Raw genomic sequence first — 25,086 nt, 5'->3', positions numbered from 1 at the left:
AGGAAGCTCTGGTGTGACCATGAATGTCTGCTACTTCCTCTGCTCCAGCTACCTGTCTGCATAAGGGGTGCATGGGAGGAGAGGATGCTAGAAGAAGAGTAGAACATCTGCTTTGCATGCAGAAAGTCCCCGTTTCAATCCTCAGCCTCTCCACATAGGACTAGAAATGCCCCCATGTCCTCTCTGAAGAGTCACTGCCAGTCAGTGTAGGCAGTACTGCAGCAGATGGACCAGAGGTCTGACTCTGTAAAGAGCAGCTTCCTATTTCCCTCGCAGACAACAGTGTTGTGATCAGTAGGGCCTGAAGAAGTTGTATTTCTAAAGGGTGGTGGTGGATGAGCCTTTGCACTTGGAGCGAGGGGAGAAGAATGTCAAGGAGGCTTGGTGCAGATAGGTCTAAGGTAGAGTGAATTGCAGTTTATACGAGCATAAGATTGCCTTATGAAGTTTTTCATCCTGGTATGTTCAGCTTTGAGATTTGCGCTTGCATGCAAGTGTCTACCCACTTCTGTGGCTGATGTAGGCATCAAGATCTTTCCTTGTTTCCATGTTTCTTGCTCACTGCTTTCTCACTGCTTTCTCTCTCTCTCTTTCTGCCCCTGAGGTGGCAGTGGTGGCAGAGTTCTTCCAGGAGATGCTACAACGGGATTTTGGTTATAAGCTCTACAAGGCATTACTGGCCCTGCCAGAGAAGGAGTCAGTGGAGGCAAAGAACCCCGAGCAGGAGAAAGCAGCCGAATCAGAGAAGGAGGGAGAGAATGAGCTGAGAGAAGAGCCTCAGGAGAATATTGGGGCAGAGGAAGCCCTGGAAAATAGCCAGAAGGATGCTCAGGTGAGGTGATGTGCCTCTCTGGCCCGTTAGTACAGTGGTACCTTGGTTTGCAACCGCTTTGGATTACAACTGTTTTGGATTACAACCACGTCAAACCCAGAAGTGCATGTCCCTTTTTTGGATTATAACCCATTTTTTTTTGGATTACAACCCATTTTTTTGGAGGCCCCATTGGTGAAAGCGCGCCTTGGGTTACAACCTGGTTTGGTTTACAACTGGACCTCCGGAACGGATTATGGTTGTAAACCAAGGTACCACTGTATAGCAAAGTGGCCTCAGTTGCTTAGGTGATGCAGGTATGTCTCGCCTTCCTCATACTGGGTCTAAGAGCACCTGGTGGCTTTTGAAAGCATCCATGGAAGGATTGGAGTACTGGACTGCAAATTTCCAGCTGTTGTGCCTGTGCTCGATAGTGTGTGGGCAATGCCTCCTGACATCTCAGAAGCCAGAGTGGGTGGCTAACTTACATTCGCAGTGATCATGGACGGCAACTATGTTTCTGCTTTTGGGGACTTCTCAGTACTAGCCAAAGCCAAACCGATAATGCAGAAACAAGAGATTATGTATATGTACTCAAATTTTCATAATTCGTACAAACTGCAGAATTTGGAAGAGTTCTGTTTATGTGTTTTTCATTCCTGTAGAAGGAGGAGGCTGGGGATACCGAGAAGAAGCCTTCAGGTCAAGATGGGGCCAGTTCAGCCAAGGAGGAGGTCAGTGGGAATGTCAAAGTGGAATCGAAGGATTCTACAGATGAGCTGTGTGAGCTGAGCCTAGAGGATGACTTGCTGCTGCTGAGAGAGGAGGAGGAGGAGGATTTTGGTAGGTACTCTGGGAAATGCAGAAATCCTACAGTGCAGTGTTAAGATATAATGGCTGCTCTCATTGAAAAGTGTATGTGTGTGTACACACATATGTAAAGGCTGGGATAGCCATGATGCTGCCTGCAGACAGCTGCACCTATCAGTGTGTTTAATTGCAAGGAAGATGCAAGTTGAAAGGAGCATTTCCATAGGTTTTCCTTACGCCTAGTAGGGCAAGAGTAGGATCCTTGGGTTCCTTTCTCTGGTCTGTTGTTCATTTCACACAAGCCAGTGGTATCTGCTCAGTGAGACTGTACTTTGGAAGACGCTGGTATTCACTCAAGTCTCTCTTGGTGAGCACTGAGCAGAGGTCAGCATCTGAAGCCAGTCATGCCGCATTTTCCACAGGTGTCAAGTTAGAAGATGCTGAAGTGAGATCAGTTGCATCCAACCAATCAGAGATGGAGTTCTCCTCCCTTCATGATGTGGTCAGTGACAAATCCCCTCCTTCTCAAAGTCTGCTTTGAACTCTTTAGGCCAGTGGGCCTGGGAATTGTGGCTGGGGCTTGGGTTGTAGAAAAGGATACTGATTTCTCAGTATCAGAATTCCCATCTGGGTATCTTCTGGGTTTTTAAGCATTATGTAAAAGCTGTCCCTTTCGCCTTGATGTCTTTCTTCATACCTATGTGAATTAGAACCGTGTTGCTTGTAAAATGAAAAGTGGAGTTCCTACGAATTCCAGCAGCTGCTGTTTTTTTTATAAGCTCTGTATCCCATGGTTTGTGACAAGACTTATCCATGTGGATTTTTCTTCCTCAAAATCCTAGAATTTGCTGTCTATTTCTTGCTATTTCCATAGCAAGGAAATAAATATGAGAGCAGTTTTTTGTTTTGCCCGAGATGCCTGTTTGTAATATTACCAGTTCTCAATTCGCCTGTGCTGCCCCTAAGGCTTCTCAACACCTAATGCCGTTTCAATATCGTTCTGGTCCAGTTTTAACTAGGCTTGTCTCTGATACCCAGTGGGCTCCTGGGTGCAGTGATGGTACTGCAGTATAGGAGCTGATCTCAGAAACCTGATTGTTCCTAGTTGCTGAGACTAAATCTCACCAACATGTTCAGAGTCAGCTGTGGATATGCAGTAGATATGCAGTCTTTGGCTCGGGGAGGCTTAGTCCCTAACAGTTCACTGTTGAAATCTAGCCTATAGTGAAAGCGCAGGGGATAGTCTCTGTAGTAGAAGGGAAGTGACACCTTGACAGTTTGAACAGCCTTTTACTTTTTCTTACACCACCCTTCCCCAGCCCAGAGAGCTGGACCCAAGTGCTGTGTTGCCACTGGATGCCCTCCTTGCCTTCATTTACTTTGACTTGAATTTCTGCGGCTACCTGCACAGGAGGGATATGGAAAAGGTGCTTCTCACCTTGGGGCTGCATCTCTGCAAAGAGCAGGTGAGTGCCAATCTGATTTCTCCCCTGCTTTTGCTGGAGGTTTGAATGACTTGAGACCTTCTTGATTAGCGCTGAGGGTACGAGGATCTGTTTGCGGCCTTTTCCAGTGCCATTCATGGAGGGGGGTGTCTCATCTGGTGGCAGGTGAAGCGCCTGGTGAACAGGGTGGTGACGCAGTTCGTGTGCCGTTACCGCAGCCTACGCTACAGCCGACAGGAAGGGACTGAGCCAGGCCCTGAGGAGGAGCCATTAGGTAGGTACTCAGTGTGGGGTTGGAAGGGGCTGTTCAGTTGCATAGAGCTTCATGGGTAGAAGGATCCCTTTATTTTTCCTTCTGAGCTAGAACTCTTTAACAGTTTCGGCTTAGCTCTTACACATGATCAGTGGTTTCTGGTGCTATTTACTGACCACCCAGTTATGCCTAGTTCTGCTAGGGAGCACTTCCAATATTCTTCTGCCCTGTCCTGATTCCTGAATGCATGGGGCAGTGTACATGTTGCCCAGCCTGCCAGTAGTGACTCTGCAGTGATGCAAGGAAGGGAAAAGTTACTTCTGTAGAATCTCTTTCAACCCATCTTTAAAGGGTGTGCTCAGCTTTGGGATGGTGACAGTTGTGTGTGATTGGAGGAAGGAGAGAACAGAGCTTTCTAACCCACAATGGGAGCAGCTGGAAACTGTAGCACAAAAGTAATCTGAATGGGGTTTTTTTTCTGCCCTTGGTTCCCATTTCCTGTCTCTGGATGCTCCATTTCAAAACCAAGCAGAGTAAATGTTGCCTTGTTCTTACAGGGAACCTCAATCTACTGTGCTCATCCATCTCTGTGCCTGAGGTGCCTACCAAGTATTCTCCAGAGTCTCAGTCCGGCAACCTGGTTTCATACAATGGGGCTGTCCTTAATGTAGGGAAACTGCTGGAAAAGGCAGAACAGACAGAAAACAGCCGACTCTATCTAGAGAACAAAATCCACACGTTGGAGCTCAAATTGGGTGAGCCACACATGGTTAGGATCGGCTCATCTTGTAAAGGATTGGAGTGGGGAACCTGTGGTCCATGGGTCTCATTAGGCCTGCCAGGCTCTCCGTTTGGTCCCAGGACCATTTTGGTCAAGCCATGTCCACGCAGGTGATACCAGCTGTAGGGCAGGTAAAGACTTGCCTCAGCCCAAAAGATTTGCAAGATCCAATTATCAGCTGTCAGGTTTTGAAAACTGTTCCACAAAACTCATGGGCAAAATTAAGTGACTTGACATTGCTATGCTAGGAGATTGACAATTGGATGTCGCCACAAGGGGTAAGATATGGCCTCCTGTCTAGATCCAGTTCCCCACCCCTGCTGTACAGTATCCCCAAGAAGCTGCACCAAGCCAGAATTCAAGGGAATGCACCTGCCTTGCTTCAGCCTCTCAACAACATGGAGCAGTTCATTGGGCACACTCATACAAAGCACTTACATCTGATGAATGACAGGGCTCTTTTGATCAGAATATATTAGGCAAATGAAACCCAACAAGAATTGGATGCAGGAGTGCAGTTGGCACCTAATGCAGTAAAGCATTGAGTGGTGGAACCATTGTTGATAGAACCTTTGGGGATGGTGGGGCTGCAGTGATTCTAGGCTAATGCTCCTTGCCTGTTTTTGGCTACTCATACCTGCTTGACTTTCCAAGAATTTGAGCTGGAGGCAGAGAGTGGGCTAGCTGGAGTTTCTAAGTGGAGTTGGGTCCATATACTTAAAGGCCTAATTTGGATGACATAGTAAACCACGGTTATGGTCTACTGTGAATGCACTAATTTCTGCCACTTTGCTCATCCTCACGAGCACATAAGAGAAACCACGATCTGTAGCCAAGGTTGGTTCAGAGCGGAACCACCACAATCCCATTCAGACGTGATTGGCCAGGGATTGTGGTTTGTTGCTCCTGCTTGCACTAGGGAACAAAGCAGAAGCCACCTCTGCGTTCACATGGAACAATGTCTGGTTTCCTGAGCAATTGTTGCCAGGGCCCTTTCCCCAATTTATATGCCACGGCCATGTATAAATATGTCCTCCAGCTTCCCTTTTTGAGATACTTTGAATTTCTGCCTTCACTCTTGTCACCTGCCATGTGAGTTCAGAACAATGGCTTTTGTTCCTAGTGTTGGGAGATAGCACTGCTCTGATCTCAGTCCATTGTGTTACTTCCTGGAATCTGATTCTACCCTCTGTGCTGTGCTTACAGAAGAGACCCAGCTTCGCTTCTCTACAACAGAGGCTTCCAACAAGGCCCTGACATTGGAGGTTCAAGAGCTGCAGAAGCGCCTCACTGAGATGGAGGAGCAGTGCAAGGGGAACGAGAGACAAAAATCCAGTTTCCAGAGGCTGCTGCTGGAGAATAAGAAGCGCCTGATTCCACTGCAGCTGGAAATCCAGAAGATAATTGAGAAGGTAATCTGGAACCTGCGGAATATTTTAGGACAGAGCCTATCTGGTGTCATAGGGACACGGGTGGCGCTGTGGGTTAAACCACAGAGCCTAGGACTTGCCAATCAGAAGGTCGGCGGTTCAAATCCCCGCAACGGGGTGAGCTCCTGTTGCTCGGTCCCTGCTCCTGCCAACCTAGCAGTTCGAAAGCATGTCAAAGTGCAAGTAGATAAATAGGTACCGCTCTGGCGGGAAGGTAAACGGCGTTTCCATGCGCTGGTTCGCCAGAAGCAACTTAGTCATGCTGGCCACATGACCCGGAAGCTGTACGCCGGCTCCCTCGGCCAATAAAGTGAGATGAGCGCCGCAACCCCAGAGTCGGCCACGACTGGACCTAATGGTCAGGGGTCCCTTTACCTTATATCTGGTGTCAGGAGTTTTCAAGTTGTCGTCCCTGCATGCTGCTCCACAAACAGTGGATTCTGGTGGCAATTGGCTTGGTAAACCTATAAATGTTCATTTGTGTGAGATGCTGAACAGGCAACTCTGGACTGCCATGCCATGGCCCTGCAACTCTTCTACTTTGTCCTTATGGCAAAGATGGAGGGGAGTATCTTCATGGTCACTGTGGAGACTCAGGAATCAGTCTCTTTCCTGGCAGTGACTTTTGTCTCAAGAACGCACTGTCAAGTCTCCGCTCTTTGATTCTATGCATATTTATTTACTTGGAAGTAAGTGCCACTAACTTATGCACGGGGCTTACTCCCTGGTATGTGTGCTTAGGTCTGCAGACAGTGTAAAGTGCATGACTTAATACAAATTGGATCTACTTTCCCTCAAACCTGAAGCTGGTGTCAGGAGGACTTCTGTCTTACTCAGTCTTTGCCTCTGGACAAATACAGAAGCCAGTTTATTTCTACCTGCAGATTCGGTCTAGGAATGGAGAGGCAAACCGAGACCCATGTCTTCTAGTCATTCCATGTCACTGCTCCAGGTCTGGGGACAGATGTTGCTGGGCTCCCAACTCCCATCAGCCCCAGAAAGTATGAAAATAGTTGGGGGTTGTGAGACTTGTCCAGAAACATCTGGAGGGTCATGGATTCTCCAGACCTGCTTAGCTCCTAATTGCCTGTTATTTCCATATCCCTACCCAAAACACTGGGAGATGTTCATTTTAAGTTGTTAAAAAAGGCACTTCATCTTGAAAATGGGTGGCTTGGATCCCTTTTCCAAGAATATGATCAAAGAGGGAACATTCAAATGTGTTTCCCACTCCCAACTGTTTTGTTGTTGTTTATATGAGGCAGTCTAGGAAGGCTATACTATATGCCTTCTCCATATGTTTAGATCAGCTATAAGCCATTTGCAGAAGTGTCTCTGGCAAATCTACTGTACCTTTAAAGCACATGGCACCCCCCAAAGCATCCTTTAAACTGTAGTTCAATGTGCTGGGAATTGTAGTGGTGAGGGATGAATTAGTTTCCAGCATACTGTGGCGAGGCGGGGGGGGGGGCATGTCACCTCTGAGACATGTATCTTTGTTTGAGAATTTTTCAATTTTTAAAAAAGTAAAGGGGGGGGGAGAGTAAAAAGGCACCCAACAAAGTGTCACTGTTGTCGTCCTGGAAATCTGTTCAAAGTCTCTGCAACTTACCTAAAAGTTTTTCTTTATGTGCTGTTTTGTTTAATTTTTTTTGATAAATCGTCTTAAGACTGGGGAAGGGAACGAGAATGAAATAAATTGAATGTTTGCTTTTCTTACTATTGTGCTTCTTTTGTCTCTTTCAGACCAATAATTGCCTAGAAAAGAAGGAACCAACACCCACAGCCGTTTCCAGCAACTGACACTCCCTGGAGAAGCAGCTTGGCAGGGAAGATCTGTACCTTGGTTTGATATTTTTGGGCTGTGGGTTAGCAGTCTGGGTAAGCCTTTGAAACCTTCAACCCTTTCACTGCCATGTGAGAGGCTGGAGCTGGAGTTCCTCCTTAGCCCACTCCGCCACCTCTGGCTTGTGTGTGTTGGCAGAAAGGCCACCTAAACATGGCTGGGAATCACAGTTCATATGCTGGAGCCACCATTGTTGTTTAAAGGAGGAGTACCCATTAAGTAGGAGTTTTGATGGTCTATTGTGTGAAGTGGAGAAGCTGCCATGCAGGTATTCTCAAGCTGTCTGCCAGTAGCAAGTACTAGAAGGGATTTTTTAAAGCCCAGTTCGGTGACAGACAACAGGTGCTGACTGCACCAAAGGACAGGGCATGGCTGGCCTCTTTGTGCTGCGTGGAGAATTTTGTTCTCTTCTCCTCAAGCCCTCTCTCCCTCCCTGCCCCACAGCTTTTGCTCAAGAAGGTGGCATTCTGCCTGCCTCTTGATTAAAAGGTGGTCTGAGAAGGCTGCAAAAGAAATAGCAGGACTTTAAACATCAGATGGAGCCAAGACAGTGGTTCCTGGCTTATATCCTCAACAGATTATGCATTCAGTGCTGCAGGCTAGTTTGTGACTATTGCAGTTTTGTGGGTTAGAGTTTGGACCCTCATTCATTCAGTGCTGTGTGCTGGCCATTCTAAGGAAAACAATGCCATCTGGTTCCCTCTCTGGCAGTTTTGAGTCACTCACTTGCAAGATGTAGCTTTAAAGGCTTAGCAATCTGCTGTGTTTTCGCCAGTCTTCAAATGTAAGCAAAGTTATCGGCCACCAGGTATGGTCTTAGGCGGTAGGGTGGCTGCAGCGCATTTAACTTCCATTTTGGGGAAGTAGCAATGGAAGGAGGGCTGTGGTAGGTAGCCCATTGGGTCCCTGTGGTAGCCTTTAGCAGAGTAGCGGCAGGCCAGGTGGGTGGGGGACTGTCCAAAGCCGGGGTGAGTCCTCTTCTGCAGTCACTGTTGGTTGCATCTGCTCTGGCCACCTGTTTCCCCATCCTCAGGTGGTCTGTCTCTTCTGGATGTGTTGCTTTTAGTCTGTAAATGTGGTAACAACTTGTATTTAACTGGCCAGGTTCCCTTTTATAAAAGTCTTTTCCTCAGTTAGAAGGCTGTGCTGCCTTTTTTTGCTTTTGAGTGAAATTTGCCTGCCTTAATTTGAGAGAAACACATGCAGCCGACACACAGTGATCATTCAGATGCTGCTTAATGAAAGAGTTAGCCAATAACTTTATACAGAAGTAGACCCGCAAATAGCAGCTTACGTGGCACAGCAACCCATCTCCCACTGACTGAAATAAAGCAAAACCTGAAATAAAGCAAAAGGCAATGTGGTGCATTCCTGCACTCTGTTCCATGCCTCATACTTGTTATCTCCAGAGGTAGGGGCATTATTTAATGCAATGATGATCCCTCATGTGGTAGGGAGAAGCTGTATTTCTGGCTGAGAGGCATTGTCAAGGAATGAGTTCCTCAGCCTAATTTCACAATGGCTTTTAAGATTGGTTCGTTGGGTTTTAAAGTTGTTGGCATTATGCTATAACCAGTATGCTAAACAGGTACGGAGAGGGAAGGAGTACCGAGTTTTTAAAGTAATCGATAAAGTTCATAAAATATTGACATCTCACACAGCTGCCTCCTCTAAAACAGCCTCGTCAAAACGCAGCTCAGCTCCTCTGTTCCCTTAGCAGCTAGTTCTAGCTGCTGCTGCTGTCTCATGTATTCAACTCTGTTCTCGTGCAACAGGTCCATGCTGCTTTAGACTGGCCTTTTCAGGCAGTAGAGGGCAGCAGTGTGTGTATCGGTGGTTGCACAGAGAAGGAAGATGGAAAAATAGTCAAGGACAGGTTGTTTTTTCCTTTTCCTTTTGCAAAAATAAAATTAATTCATTGGTAACAGAAGCACTTAAGAGTAACCTACCACCATACGTTTTATTTAATTGTAAGAGAGTGGGAAATATTGAGCAGCACAGATGCTTTCCTTGTTGTAAAGTGGGAGAAGATCAAGGAAGGGAACATCTCTTCCATAGCAGCTTCCCCTAAGAAAATGATGCTACACTTGTGGTGCTCTCTCATTAGCTTAATCCCATCTCCAATACTCAATGTAGGCAATCTTACTGATTGCATGTAGTTAACAGAGGCACAGGAAAACAGGTTACAAACCTGTAACTGATATTCAAGTGGTTATTTATACAACTGCACATAGAGGTTCTACAGCTCCACAGGGCTGACCATATAATGATATATGGGCTGCACTGAGACCACCATTATAAATACTGGCTATCTTCCTCTGGGCTCAGAAAAATTAAACCACATACAGGTGAGAGGAGGAATGATAATGCTGCAACTCAGTATAAAAATTTGTTTTGACACTATTCTACTGTACAAAGGCATACAATCTCAACAGTGCCACTGCTAGGAAAAGGCTCAGTTGTGATAAGATAAGAGGTGAAATCCTATGTTAAATCTGGTAAACTATGGTGATTCAGGGTCTCACATAACTATGATAAAAAGCATCCAGGCAAACTCATTTTTGAATATGCTGTGAAAGAAAGCCAACATCAGTGAAAAGCTTGCAATTGACAGTAGTGTCTTAAGGCAATGATTGGTTATTGCCCAGGATCAAGAAGAGTCAGGAGGGAACCCACAGGAGCTGCAGCTCCAGGTGCATATGCCATGTCAATCTGGACGAGCATATATACAATCCAGAGAAGACCAGGTTCTTAGAGAAGGAGGAGCAAGGAGCAATCTCCGTTTCCCCCTCGTGGCGGCAGCAACAGCAGTGAGCCTGGAGCGTCCGAGTTGCAGGTCAGTCATCGGCCACAATGGAAAGGGCCCTCAGTTCGCTCAGCCTGGCTTCGTTCTCCTTCTGCCTCTGCTCATCCGTCAGGCCGGGCTCATCAATCTGTTCTGTCAAGTCACCAAAGATTTTGTACATTTCAGTGTAGTACACAACCTGGAGGGGGTGGGGAGGGAAGAGTCCCATTAGAAGCAGATCTCCTCAACAGATGAAAATCTAAACAGGCTTTTCCTGTGATCTATAACCACCACACATCCTCAGCATTCCCAAGAAAATACAGATGAAGTGTTTTAGTACTTGCAGTGACTGAACTATTTTTAAAATGCCAGTTTCTGAGCCAGCAATGTTGTGTGGTTGTCTGCTGGTTACTGCAAAGGCTGTCACCTGGTTAAAAAAATTATGATTGAGTGATTGACTGCATGATTTTTAGTTGAGTGATTAAATATGTATAAATTTGCATGTAAAAAGCCAAAATTAAAGGCTTTGTGCACAGTATCTTACAGGCACCCTCCTTTCTCACACTGAAGGACATGCCATTTGAAATAGCACTTGCTATCTGCAGATTTTATAAATCTTTTTATTTATTTTTTTAAAAACCTCACAGGAGCACAGTTTTAGTCAGTTAATTATTGGTTAGATTAAGTAACCAAGCTCGCAATTCACATGGTAGGACTTCCTTTTGAGTAAATATGAATAGAGTATGGCTGTAAACATTTCAGCTCTGGTTACAAACCTTCAGTGCTATTTGAGAAATCACTCAGATTTTTAAAAAGGCAGGTTGGAGCATGGGCTTTTTTAAAAACAAGGTTAAGTAGTCTTTCATACTCTCATGTTTTTGGCAGGGGAGGGTTACAATAAACAGCACTGTATGCTTAAAATGTTGGGTGTCATTGCAACAATGGCCAAGGAATAAATCAACAGCTAGCCAAATTGTTTTAACTACAGTAGCAGGTTTTGGACCTTTACTCAGTTTGTTATACTGTTTTAAAATATCTTGAACTAAAAAGGTGCCTTAATCAGTAACTAGATTTTTTTAAACACCCCCCCCCCCCCACATAGGGTACTTTTATTTGGTATGCAACTACTGCATAAATACTGCAGATGGCAAGCACCATCTTACACCAGAAGCACTCTGTTTTGTGCGTGAGAAAAGGGGAAATGTCTCTTAAACTGATGGCATCTCTTAAACTGATGGCATCTCTTACACCACAGGAAGTAGGTTTGCCTTAGAAATAGGTTTTTCTCATACAAATTTATACAGATTATCAATTAAGCAATCAATATGATTATTTTAAAAATAGATGTGATTCCTTTAGATATGGAGGAGTAGGCACATAAAGTGAGAGAAAGCATCACAGCCCAGCATCTCTAGGTACAACTCAGGTGGAATGATGGAGAAACAAGATGCAGAGACACGGTTTGCAAGTTTCAAAGCAGCTGTGAGAAAACTATCTGGGACACAAGTCATAAGAATGTATTACGGTATATTTAAAAAGCTAGAAAAACGTTTAGTCTTGTTCTGCTTCCTCCTCCTGCTTGATCCTGCTGGCGATGCTTTTATCTCCACCTCTGAAGGGGATCCGTTTGCTCAGTCGTGATTAGGCAGTGACAAACCCCTCTTCCTACACAGACGTCTGGAGCCTTGCAGAGGAGGTAGCAGGAGTGAGTCATGAACTCTGACCTTCCTAGCAGTTGGGGGGAGAATGGTGTTTCCTGCTCTCCTCCTGTAAGGTTACATACACCAAACTGCTTTTAAAGCCATAGAGCAGAGAGGGAGACACACCAGTAGGCCCAGCTTAACCCTTTCCTTGGCAGCCAAGCATTGGCAGGATTTTCACAGATGCCAGCTAATCCCCCGAACACCTCTGCAAAGTGGCTATTCTTATCCCTGTGTCCTAGACAGGTGTCCAAGGGGTCAGGTGCCTTCCCTTCAAGATCAGCGCAGGGATCTACAGCTGGAGGGTGCTAAACACCATTTGTCTTCTGCCGAGCCCACTAGACAACACTGCCTGCTGTTGCTGCTACTGCCCCTTTTATGCATTATCACCATAGCAACAGAAGCTGATGGAGTAAGCTTTGCAACATTACTCCCTGTGCCCTACAATTATTATGCAGCGATACAGGCAGCACACTGCATGGTTGTTCCCATCTGGAAGTTTCCATGGAGGAGATTTTTTTTTTAAAGGGAAAAAAATCATTTTATCAGCTCACTATCTGACAAATAATGTGGCTCAAGTGTTCATTTTTGCAAGATGACGTCTGCCAAGGCGCCCCTCCAGACAAGTGGCACTACGTAACCACAACTAGGAACCTTGTTTTAAATCCCAGCTTTGCTAGCAGGAGAGTTTTGCCTCCTTTTATGCCTGTGCTCACTACTAAATCCCTTGGTCTAGTAACTGCCCTCAAATCACTGAGCAGCCCTCTTTGCAGGGAGTCTTGGGTTTTCACCACTGCCGTGGTCTGAAGTCAGTGCCTTGGTGGGAGGCCAGCTGAGAGCCCCAGGAACCCCACTTTTGAGTCCCATGAAAGAAGGTGTAAGACAAAAAAAAAAAAAATATGCTGTAGCCATACGAGAAGGAAAAAAAATGCTAAGTAATTCTGCTCTTACCTTTTCAGTTCCAAGCTGGACAGGAAGAACAGTAAGTGTTGGTAATAAGAGCAGAACTAGGAAGGTCATGCTTAATTCATTATTAAAATTCTATGGTCCTGGGCGGAGTGGGGTCCTGTGGTAACGCTGATCACAACACTGGTAGGTAGAATTCTAAGCTCTGGGCAGATGAATGTGGTGCATATAGTATCTGGCTTGTTAGCAATCCTTTCAGTATCCTAAAAGCCTGCATATGGGTTCTGAGAATGTTGCTCTGCAAAGGATCCCAACCAATAACTTCACCTGTCTCTAACCAAGGAGGTCTTGTGGTTCCTATGGAAAAGAACTAGAAGGTAGAATAAAAGTAGCAGTGGCCCTAACCCAAGAAACCTGTCCTCAGCTACAATGTGCGGCAGGAATGATGCAAAGCCTGCTCGCCAACCAACCCATAGGTCTCCTGTTAGACTGGTTTCTCTGCTAAGCTGCCACTGCTCTTAACCACATGGCTCTCATCAGTGTAAGAGCAAATGTTTTGGGTACAGATATTGTCAGAGCTGCTTCCAGATCCTAGCTCACAGAGGATCACGCTAGCCAGCGATCATTAAATAAAAGTCTTTATTGAGTTACAGTTTCCATTCTCAAGCTGCTGCGTGCAACTCTACGTCTCATGGTTAGATCGGCGAAGCTCCATCTGAGTCTCCGCCCCTTGTACACCAACTTAATATCCTAGCCTTGCTCCACCTTTTCCGCCTGACTGTTCTTCTCTGGGTCCCTCTGCCCCCCGGGGTCTCTTCCTTCCGGGATTCCTCTGACGCTGACCCCCCTGACTCTTCTCCCTCCTTTCGGCGGGCTTTAGGACCTGGCTCCCTTTCCGGGCTGCCTACTGCGCCACCTTCCTGTGCATTTGAACTTGGCACGCGCGCCCAACCTTCCACCTTCCGTCTGACCGTTTCTTCGCTCCCCGATGGAGGTGTGGCCACTCCTGACTCGTGCCCTCCCCCCTGTTGTGAGCTGTCAGCGCTTGATCCCTGGCGCCCTTCCTCTTCCCTGCTCTCTGGCGGTGACGCTGGTCCCGATTTCCAACTGCTCCCCTCTGAGTCCCCTCTGGCTCTATCTTCCTGGGGTGTCCCCCTAGGCTCCCCCCTTGCCCTGGCCACTGGTGCTCCTTTCTGTGAATCTTCTGATTCACTGGAAAGACTCGGAGATCTCGGGTCGTCGTCATCACTCATCTTTTCTTCTGCCTCCTCTCCCTCGCTCTCTGTTTCCTCCCTTGCCCTTGCCTCTGCTCCTGAACCCCTGACAGATATATACACCATCTCCATAGAAACAGCCTCTCCCCCTCACCATCACAGTGAATCGGCTTTTTATTTTGAGGGGGAGGTGGCTGCTACTCCTCGGGAACACCTAAATCTCAACGAATTCTCAAAGGCCCCACCCCTGTTCCTCAGCCTAATCTATTAGCAGCTGGAGTGGGGACACCATCAGGAGACAGAAGTCCTGCGCTAGAGCGCTGCTCTCCCTTCTGATCACCAGGTAACAGAACTGCACTTTCTGGTGATTCAGCAGGACTGCTGGTTTACACAATGACTAATGAAGTGAAATCGGCAAGAGCAGAACAACCAAAATAGGAAGAGCCAAACCACTAGGGGCTGAGTGGGCTAATCACATGCTGTGGCATTAAACTACTTGGCTCCAGGAAACACTACTTGTACCATATTAGTCAACATCAGTGCCCCTTTCCCTCACCTCTTCAAGAGCCCCTCTGCTGAACAGGACATAAGCAGCCTGTTGTCTGAGCCATGGCCTTCGGGATAATGCACTTAATTGGGTGGCTGCACACAAAGGCCCCAGCATGTAGTCTCTACATGCACAGATGCCTAGGAGCACTCCTCTCCCGACACACAGAACGTTTTGTATGACTAGTAACTATAAACCTTAGTAAACCACAAACTGTAAGCACCATCTGTCTCCATGTAACAGGGGCAGCAGCATAAGAAATGAGAACCCCAACCCTCCCCAGTCATTTACCGGTATATGCATGCAAAGAAGCAACACACCACAAGGTACATGAAAATCACCTGCATCCCCACCTGGCTCTCTCACTCTATGCAGCAAAAGTTTCTTGACACATTGTCACTGGGCCCCAAGGAAGCAAACAGCTAACAATGAGCGCAAAGGTACACAAAACCTTTCACACTCTTCGTTAGGTCTGTGAAAAGTAGATTGTCCCAACTTGTGCACGAGTAAGTGCTTTCCAGCTGTGCAAAGCCACCATCGGCTAAAATTCACAGAGTGACCTGCCTATGATGCTGCAGCCATCTGCATGAACAGATCTGTAGCAGCTAGAACTTGAAGAAAAGTATTAGAGAGGTTAGAGGGGAAGTGGTTCTAATGCAACCTCATTCTATGGTCCCCGTGGGACACCGGATGCTTTTTCAGGCCACTGAACAGCCTGTACCTCTGTCAGGCTCCACAGAGAGGTGCCCCCGCTCTGCAGAAGCATGGCTGTGGGGGCAGTGTGAAGCCACCCTTCCCCAACCAAGAATAATCACAGGAGAGCCAACAGGTGCCCCTTCTCTCTCAGAAGGGCAGACGCAAAGGCCCAGGGCAGGCATTCTTAAACTTTGAGGTAAGAGTGCATTTTGGGAAGATGTGCGGTCTCAAGCCTGCCTTCAGTGGATGAGGAACAACTGAACTGGCAGAGGCAGAGAATGGGCCTTGGCATCTGACAGCAACAGAACACTGGCTTAAGGGAGGCCCAAACAGCAACTATGCTGACTGTGAGCATGGAACCCAGTGTAGCCGTCTCAGGATGCAACGTAAGGTTGCTACCTCCACCAGCAGATTTTGGAGGCCATTATAAAGATGGCAAAATGAGAGGCAAGTCATTTCAATGAGGCTTGCACTGGAACATTTCCCAGTAGACCTATTAATTGAAATGAAGAGGAGAGGAGGCAGGAAGAAAACGGAGTAGGCCTTTTCTGTGGCCATGGAAACTTCCTTCCCATCCCAGGGAAGCTCAATGGATTCCTACTCTAATGCGTTTTTGGCACCAGGTGAAGAGACTCTCATCTTCCTGGACTTTTTACCATCTAAAGGACATTTTCTCCTGGAATTTTTACTACTGCTTTCACCCTGCTGGTTTGTACTTCTATTGTATTTTAACTTTTGTAGACCACCCCGTTATTTGCTGAAGGCCAGTATAAAAAAATCTGATAAACAGAGCATTTAAAATAATAATCTTTGGGCATTGCTTCTTCAGAAACCATAAATTCCAGGAATTACACTTCTTGTTTGGAGGTGGGTATTTGATTTTTGTTATTAAAAACTTCATACGAATGAGCCATTGTTCTTCCTCAGAATCTTTACTTGTGCCCATTTGCTACAGCATTCCTCTTAATGAGCACAAGGATACTATGTGCAGCAGACTCCTTTTACCACAGTGGCAGAACTCTACACAGTCTGGAAGGTGGACAGGTTTTTACCACTAAGCAAGTAGAAAGCAAGGAAAAAGAGTAACTCCCTGTGACTTTGAGCCTCAAACCCCGGATAGTTTTGCAGCTATGAGAAAGAGAATTTCACAGCAGTAACTACCCCCAAAACAGTGTAGTCACTTCCTCAAGGGGGAGGGAACCGTCATGATTAGCCGCATTGAACAAGTAAATCCACTTGAGGGCACCAGACTCCATATATTATGCATTTGCTAATGACTTAAGAAGGGACAGAATTACAGAAAACTTCAAACCTCCACCAAGATTTCAAAAAGAAACAAAAGAGCCAAACACACCCACACTCAGCCAGTGTTCTTCAAATCCACTATGGGAATCCCATGTTCCTGGATAAGGCTCATTTGCAACTGGATCTCCCACTGAAGTACAATAGTTAGAGTTGCTTTAGGTCAGGCAGATATTCTGCAACTTCGGAAAATCCTGAATTTTGTATATGAAGTCAGCATGAATTCTGGGCCAACCCTCCCCCCGCCCCCCAAAAAACCCTTCTATGCAAATAAAACACTATATTAATAAAACCAAAGTGTGCCAATTAATACCAAATCATGCAAATGTTATGCTTCTTTCTAATTGTGTATATTTTGAACAAAATTTAAATCTTTAAAAACAGAAAATATGTAAAATTATGGGGGTCTGGATATCAAAGCAAAGCTTGCACTTAGCAATAAAGGCCACAAATGTGCTAATTATATACACCACAGATTTTACTCAGAATAAATTATGCAAATTTGAATATTTTGTAGATCTCTTCTGAATCTGCTTGCTTCCATTCAGAACTCATTGTTTGAGCTTTTACAGAATTTGGAATCTCAAATTTTTAATTTACAATGAGGAATGCCTGTGCGAAGAAAAATGGTGAAATAAAAAATAGAAATAAACTAGAGGACAAGAGGACTGTTTTTTTTGAAGACAGATACCTAAAGGGACCCCTTTAGGACAGATACGTAAAGGGACCCCTGACCATTAGGTCCAGTCGCAGACGACTCTGGGGTTGCTTTGCTCATCTCGCTTTACTGGCCAAGGGAGCCGGCGTACAGCTTCCGGGTCATGTGACCAGCATGACTAAACTGCTTCTGGCGAACCAGAGCAGCGCATGGAAACGCCGTTTACCTTCCCGCCAGAACGGTACCTATTTATCTACTTGCACTTTGACGTGCTTTTGAACTGCTAGGTTGGCAGGAGCAGGGACCGAGCAACGGGAGCTTACTCCCTCGCGGGGATTTGAACCACCAACTTTCTGATCGACAAGCCCTAGGCTCTGTGGTTTAGACCACAGTGCTACCTGCATCCCTTACTCGGCTATGAGTGATCACCAAAGAAGAAGAAGGGTACTAGTCTTCAAATAAAATGTCATACTAATTGAAACAGCTGAAACATCCCACTTTTCAAGTTACATAGGATTATTTGGCATCTTTGTTCTTGGTGAGTTGTTCTATGTTAGTGGAAAGCTTCCTCTCCTCTTGTATCCATGAGGACAAGGCAGTATGCTAGCACTGCGTAGATAAGAAAGATGCTTCTTTTGCCCACACTAATTGTAGTCACTCACAAATGAAACTGATTCCCTAGCTAGAGCTTCTGAAAACTGACTTGATGCACCTGCTGGGTACATACATGTGTGTACATGCAACATGTGCATGTACTCACACAACCCTTCCAGCAACAGATGTCTTAAACACTGAGAAATTATTTAAAACCAGAAACCGATAAGAACAAGAAGAGAAGGAAGTGTTCTTCGCAAGCCTTCATCAACAAGCGAGCACAAACTCTCCCCCTTTCATCTTTGTGTAGGAACTTCAAAGCCTATGACTGGGGAAAAGTTTGTGGGTGGGCAGAAGTATTTATCATTAGAACATTACCCTCAATATTCACCAGACGGGGGGGGGGGGGATGGTGCATCAGGCAGGGTGGGTGACCCAAGAGCAAGTGGGTTTCCCCCAATTCTTTGCAAAGCTGTGACACACGAACTGGCATCTATTTGCTGCATTCCCCCCCCCCCCCTCTAAGAGGGAAGCAGTGTTGGGAGGGGCGTGTAGGGTATTTGTTGTTGTTTCATACTATGGCAGCCTTTTCGCACAATATGTGACTAAGGTTGCTTACAAGGGAGTCAAGCCCTTCTGCTAAGCTATGTTCTAAGGCTGCAAGCAAGAGCCTCAGGTTCACACACCACGTTCCCCCCCCTCCTCCTCTGGCCTTTGTCTCTGGTCTTATCTCACTTTTGAGCCTAGACTAACTGCAGTTAAACTTAGGATGTTTTGGAGAACAAACCATCTACAATCACGGCACACTTTCTTAAAACAGTTAATGGTTTGGAGAAAACAAGTGACTGTTGTGTGTGTGCATTTGAAAAATAATTATTAGATTTATATTGCCCTCTTAAGGAGCTCAAGGTGACAAAGATGGTTCTTCGCACCCCATTTTCTCTTCATAACAAATTTGTAAGTTAAGCTGAGAGAGTGTCTGTGGCTGAGGGAATCTGAACCTCGATCTCTCTGGTCCGAGTCTGATATTCTCATCACTAGACCACAATGGCTCCTGAAAATGGAATAAAAAAATTCTTATCTCATCTTTGTGGCTGGAGGTTCTCTCAGGCTCACTGCCATAGCGCAAAATGTTCCTTGGCATGTCAAACGCTCCATGCAGGTTTCTTTCAGGGCTCTGTTACCTCTGAGGTGGGATTTCTGCTATAAATACAATCTTCACCACAACAGGCATTTACGCAACATGAAGTGGGAAGGAATTGAGAGAAGAGTAACACAGGAAGACTCATCGCTTTGCTTACTACACGATTAAATCCATACATGTGCAACTGCAGCTGCCGTTTTCTCTTGCCAGCTGGGAGTGCCGCATGAAAAGGCAGTCAAATAGCACAGCCTCAAAGTCCTAAGTTACTTTCCACAATTCTTGGGACCTGGAACAATTCCTGGGAACAGATGAGCCAGTAAACCTGTTGTGCAATAATGATAAATAATTACAAAACCATATATGGAAAACAAAATCAAGACCACACCACTGAAGAGAGGAGCCTCCGACTGCAACACTCTTGGGTTGTTGCTAACGCATCTTTGTTGCTAATAACTAAAACAGAGAAATTGGGGGGTGGCATGGGAGGGACCCCCTGAGTAGGCATCCCTGGACAATAATGAGCCTGTTACTCATCAGCTCCCACTTCTGTTTGCTTGGCTGTTGTATCCAATACACAAAGGGGTTCAGATGTGCATGGGAACACAGGGAGTGGCCTTACAGCACCGGTCCATGACTCTACACGGCTTGGCAGCGGCTTTCAGAGTTCCAGGCAGGGGACAGTTCCTGCCCTACCCACCTTCTGCATGGAAAGCAGATGCTCTACCCAAGAGCTGCAGTCTCTCCCCTGATGATCCTCCTGCTGGCCATAAATTAAACTATACTTAGTCCAGTACCTCTTCTAAGTGCTCAGAATGCATTCTTACGTTATCTCAACCCCCCCTTCATCAGCTCTAAGGTAGGCCAGTAGAGGGAGGGGGAGAGCAGGGCTCAGGGAAGAAAAGCTGCTTGCCTAAAGCCACCCAGTCAACTCCTGGTCCCGCTGCCATTTCCGACAGACTTCCTGTTAATGCTCTTCAAGGCTACACTACACTGAACTCAGGAAAGGGCCAAGGAACCCTCTACAACTGTAGTTAAAATATTACGAAACCTTACATAAAGAACTGCCTTATTTATTTCCCTTTTTAAACAGGTTCTGAGTCAATGTTTTTAGCAGCAAGCTATAAAAAAATTGCCCAGTAGCACCTTAGAGACCAACTAAGTTTGTTCTTGGTATAAGCTTTCGTGTGCATGCACACTTCTTCAGATATGCACACGAAAGCTTATACCAAGAACAAACTTAGTTGGTCTCTAAGGTGCTACTGGGCAATTTTGTTATTTTTTAATATACTTTGACTGTGTCAGACCAACACGGCTACCTACCTGAATTCAGCAGCAAGCTGACATTCAGAAAACCTAAAGAGGTGAAGCTGTTCCTGGTATGGAGGTAAGTAGCCAGGGAAAAACCTTCACCTGTTGAATTGCTGTTTGTTAGTCTGAAGGTCTAATAATGTGCCTTGAGTCTTATTATCAGAAAACTAGGAAGGACTCTCTTTTAAAAATCTGTACACTTGAACAGCTCCCTGAAAGAACAGGGTCGCATTTCTTCCACAAGGGCTGCAGCACAGCAAGATATTTTGACTCTCAAAAAGGTACACGAAGAGAAGAGAACAGAAATAGATATTCCACTGAGTAATACAACACCGTAGAAAATCAAATAAACTTAACGAGGCATGGGTGGAAAGGGAGAGATCCTGAAAAGAAGCCCGGCTGGATGAATGAGCGGTCTGGGGGTGGCGCTCAGTCCATTTACAACTTGCATGCTTTCAGCCTGAGTTCATTCCTGCTCTGACTTAAAGGCTGAGGGACGATCTGATGGGTGGGTTCCGGCTGCAGGCTAGGAAATAGAGGTCATGCACACAGTTCTTTATTTAAGCAGACCCCAACAAGGCAATGTGGTCTATTGATTACAGCCCCGAGTTAGGACTCCTCAGAGGTCTAAATCTAAAACCTGGCTCAGCTAACTTTCTTTAGAGAAGCTGCTTCTCCTTTCAGCTTGTGCCTTGTACACAAATGGTCCAGAAATCTGCCCAGGCACAACACACAGAATCTGGTGACAAACTCATAACCCCTTTTAGGCTGCAACCCTACATGCACTTACATGAGAGGAAGTCTCTTTGAACACAGTGGGGTTATGGAGTGTCTATGTAGACATGCATAGGATTGCAGTGGCAATGAAGAGGGAAACATTAGCATTCAAATTCCCAATCATTATCAGCTGCAGTGTGTAGGTGTGTCGCATGAATGCTCCCTGCGCTCCTCCCAGGGCTGGAAAGGAGTTAGTTTAACCTTCAGTTTGCTAGTAAAACTGTGTCAGAATATGATGCATGTCTAAAACGTGTGTCACCAACATGAAAAGTTTCAAAAGCTCTGTTCTAGATATACCTTGACTATGAAGAAGTGCTTATTACCGTGTGATGCTTCTTCCTAAGTTTAGTGAAACATCCATGTTTTTATTCTTATAGCTAGGTGGGGGTTAATTCTGTATTCTTACAACTCTGGAGTTCAATTTCAGAGAAAACTGGAAAAACACACAGACAAAGTGCTAGGGGTCAAAGTGACCCCGTAAAAGTGCTGCTTAAATTATTTAGTTTTTCTTCATGACCACAGAGGCTTAGCTCAGAACCTGTTCTTTTCATTACTTGTGAGAAAGGAGCATAGAAGGTAAAAACACAGCATATTGGATCTTCCCACAATAGACAAATGACTCGGTTTCCTTAACAGGGCTACAAACTGTAATGGGGGTCAACAGTACCTCTCAGGTTTACAAAACCCCTTGACAAGCCTGAATTTTAAAACATGCCCCTCCCCGCCCCCAGTTAAAACCTTTTTTGTAATCTACCAAAATTGTTCCCCCACCCATCATGGCTGGCATTTCACACAATGCTTACTAATTCTGCTTTGGGGGTCATTGTGACACCAACTGCATCTGCAAATGTTTGCAAGCTACCTGCACCCGTGCCTAAGCAGGAGGCCAGACGCAAAGACAACTCTCAAAAGCTGACCGCTTTTCTCCGTTCACAAAAGACCTCGACAATAACTGTTGTTGAGGGTTGCTCTTAGGCATCAATGTACCATTCATCATCCATTGCTCACAATGTAGGCTAGACAGTGGTTGAGAAAACAAGCACCACATCTACCGTACACATCTATCCCATATATGACAACTAAAAACTGCCCCCCCCTTGTGCTACTAACCAGGCCACTAATCTAGAAGTGACAACAGTGCTGTTTTGGGTTTTTAAGAAGGTTTGAGACGTCTAAGCAATGTAACAAAGCAAGGAAGAAGAGAAGAAGAGGAGTTTGGATTTGATATCCCGCTTTATCCCTACCCGAAGGAGTCTCAAAGCGGCTCACATTCTCCTTTCCCTTCCTCCCCCACAACAAACACTCTGTGAGGTGAGGGAGGCTGAGAGACTTCAGAGAAGTGTGACTAGCCCAAGGTCACTCAGCAGCTGCATGTGGAGGAGCGGGGAAGCGAACCCGGTTCCCCAGATTACGAGTCCACCGCTCTTAACCACTACACCACACTGGCTCCCTAGCGTGGGAGGGCAATGATTCTCCAGTGCATAATTGTGCAGCAATCTCAGGATAAAATGAAAGGTGGTGTGGACACGCATCACCAGGTGATCATCTCACACACACTTCAACTCTATTTGAAACCACAGTAAACAGAATGCCCCCACTATATGTCTCTTCCTAATAGACCTGTGCTTGGAGCTGATCAAATCATGGGCTGAGTCTACATTCTAGTGTGCTCTTGTAAGGTTGTCAATGGAGGTCCTTGCCTGTGGACGTCAAATGACTGGCTACCAGAGAGATAGCCAGTCCCAATGGAGTTCTGCCTGGTATCATTGCTGTTACTTTCTATTTAGCCTTTGAATGGGTTGATCTAATGTGATTTTTTTGTGTTTCACCATGTAGCTTGCCGAATTGCCTTTCTTGTTGCTAAATTTAATATGCTGCTTTTAAGTTAAATTGTTTTTGAAAAATTCTGCATTCTTTTTCTCTGCCATTGCTTTGTATTCTTATTAAGTTTTGATTATTTTTATGGCATTTTGTTAAGCCACCTTGAATGCAAATTGGAAGAGAATACACAGATTTTTTAAACAAAACAAATATCAATGTCCATATGATGTAAAGGATCTCCCCCTTCCTCCATGGGTGGGAAAAACCAGAGGAAAAGGAAGGGATGCTGTAAGGGACAGGGAAGGGGAGGAGAAAGGTGGTGGGGAGGATGTAGAACATTACATACCGTATATACTCGAGTATAAGCCGAGGCACCTAATTTTACCACAAAAAACAGGGAAAACTTATTGACTCGAGTATAAGCCGGTTCACCACACCACAAACCTCCTGGTGGCCGGAGTGTGTGTGGGGGGGGGGGTGCGCATGCGCCCACGCCAGAGGGGGTTTCTCTCTCCCCCCCAGCCCTCCCACGTAGGGTGCTGCCGAGAGGCAGAGGCTGGTGGCGGCAGTGGCGGAGGAAGAACAAGCAGCCCCAAAGGGCTGCTTTCGAGCTGCTCGTTCCTCCTCCACTGCTGCCGACAGGGACCCTCACTTGAGTATAAGCCGAGGGGGGCTTTTTCAGCATAAAAAATGTGCTGAAAAAGTTGGCTTATACTCGAGTATATACAGTATGTTTGCAGTTGTTTCATTCTGGGTCTTTCCACACCAAACCACCTGATTTTAATACTTGACTGTGCTCTCATGACTCAGAATTTCTTCAAATTTTTTTTTAAAACGTGTAGATACCTATGTAAAGGTAAAGGGACCCCTGACCATTAGGTCCAGTTGTGGCCGATTCTGGGGTTGCGGTGCTCATCTCGCTTTATTGGCCGAGGGAGCCGGCATGCAGCTTCCGGGTCATGACTAAGCAGCTTCTGGGGAACCAGAAACGCCCTTTACCTTCCCGCCGGAGTGGTACCTATTTATCTACTTGCACTTTGACGTGCTTTTGAACTGCTAGGTTGGCAGGAACTGGGACCGAGCAACGGGAGCTCACCCCGTCGCGGGGATTCGAACCGCCAACCTTCTGATTGGCAAGTCCTAGGCTCTGTGGGTCACCAACCATTCAAAGTGTATTTCTGTCATCTCCCACCCCCGGTAGGTTCCATAAGCCATAGTGCTTTAGACAATAAAGAAGAAGAAGAAGAAGAAGAGTTTGGATTTGATATCCCGCCTTTCACTCCCCTTAAGGAGTCTCAAAGCGGCTCACATTCTCCTTTCCCTTCCTCCCCCACAACAAACACTCTGTGAGGTGAGTGGGGCTGAGAGACTTCAGAGAAGTGTGACTGGCCCAAGGTCACTCAACAGCTGCATGTGGAGGAGCGGAGACTCGAACCCGGTTCCCCAGATTACAAGACTACTGCTCTTAACCACTACACCACACTGGCTAAAATGAACAAGGGCTCTAAGACATATTTTGTTTTTATTAAATAATCAATAAAACTTAATTTTTAAAATATATCAGATCACACTGTAACATAACAGGGAACAATTTTAACTATTCTCACAAATATGTGAGTTATGTGAGTTATTTCAGGCTCAAAGAGACCTTAAAGCCTCACTTAATTCCATATTTATACCTTATTTTGAAAGAAACCACAATTGGCTTTATTTTGATACTAAAATAAGCCCAATCAGTTGAAAAATAAGTGAAACAGGAGGTTTTTTCTAAACTGACGCAGAAATTGCATTAGCCTAAATCACGTGAAAATCAGAATTTTCAAAAAATTCTCCTGCGCCCAATTTTGGACCAAAAAATCTTTAAAAATTAATTTGAGGTTATCTCATAGGTATCTAGGGATGCGGGTGGCGCTCTGGGTTAAACCAGAGAGCCTAGGACTTGCCGATCAGAAGGTCAGTGGTTTGCATCCCCGCGACGGGGTGAGCTCCCATTGCTCAGTCCCAGCTCCTGCCCACCTAGCAGTTTGAAAGCACGTCAAAGTGCAAGTAGATAAATAGGTACCGCTCCGGCGGGAAGGTAAATGGCGTTTCCGTGCGCTGCTCTGGTTCGCCAGAAGCGGCTTAGTCCTGCTGGCCACGTGACCCGGAAGCTGGACGCGGACAAACACCGGCTTCCTCGGCCTACAGAGGGAGATGAGCGCCGCAACCCCACAGCCGTCCGCAACTGGACCTAACAGTCAGGGGTACCTTTACCTTTT

General features: G+C 45.9%; 3 protein-coding genes across 8 annotated transcripts in view; 1 reads left to right on the top strand and 2 right to left on the bottom strand.

Moving 5' to 3' along the window:
- CCAR2 (cell cycle and apoptosis regulator 2) overlaps positions 1-8,515 on the top strand; it is a 31,540-nt gene extending 23,025 nt beyond the window's left edge. The window contains exons 15-22 of one of the 3 annotated variants that reach the window (XM_080982353.1): positions 605-832; positions 1,477-1,654; positions 2,044-2,123; positions 2,941-3,087; positions 3,232-3,340; positions 3,877-4,074; positions 5,307-5,512; positions 7,277-8,515. In XM_080982353.1, the coding sequence (XP_080838479.1) occupies positions 605-832; positions 1,477-1,654; positions 2,044-2,123; positions 2,941-3,087; positions 3,232-3,340; positions 3,877-4,074; positions 5,307-5,512; positions 7,277-7,333 (1,203 nt within the window). In that variant the 3' untranslated portion in view covers positions 7,334-8,515. Of the gene's footprint in view, positions 1-604; positions 833-1,476; positions 1,655-2,043; positions 2,124-2,940; positions 3,088-3,194; positions 3,341-3,876; positions 4,075-5,306; positions 5,513-7,276 lie in introns of those variants that run through there. The other 2 variants (XR_013979715.1, XM_080982354.1) reach the window with 2 other exon arrangements.
- The window catches only part of LOC308464205 (uncharacterized protein), a gene marked incomplete at its 3' end in the record, with an annotated part of 365,536 nt that overhangs the window by 291,211 nt on the left and 49,239 nt on the right, over positions 1-25,086 (bottom strand). The window lies entirely within an intron of this gene.
- Positions 9,318-25,086, bottom strand: part of BIN3 (bridging integrator 3) — a 126,176-nt gene continuing 110,407 nt past the window's right edge. For all 4 annotated transcript variants that reach the window (XM_080982623.1, XM_080982625.1, XM_080982626.1 and 1 more), the window contains one exon: positions 9,318-10,360. In XM_080982623.1, coding sequence (XP_080838749.1) covers positions 10,214-10,360 — 147 coding nt within the window. In that variant the 3' untranslated portion in view covers positions 9,318-10,213. The remainder of the gene's footprint in view (positions 10,361-25,086) is intronic.

This window comes from Podarcis pityusensis (assembly GCF_964106645.2).
Source record: "Podarcis pityusensis genome assembly, chromosome: 15".
Taxonomy (NCBI): Eukaryota; Metazoa; Chordata; class Lepidosauria; order Squamata; family Lacertidae; genus Podarcis; species Podarcis pityusensis.
The sequence above is the reverse complement of the archived record's forward strand: the minus strand, read 5'-3'. Positions and strand labels throughout refer to the sequence as shown.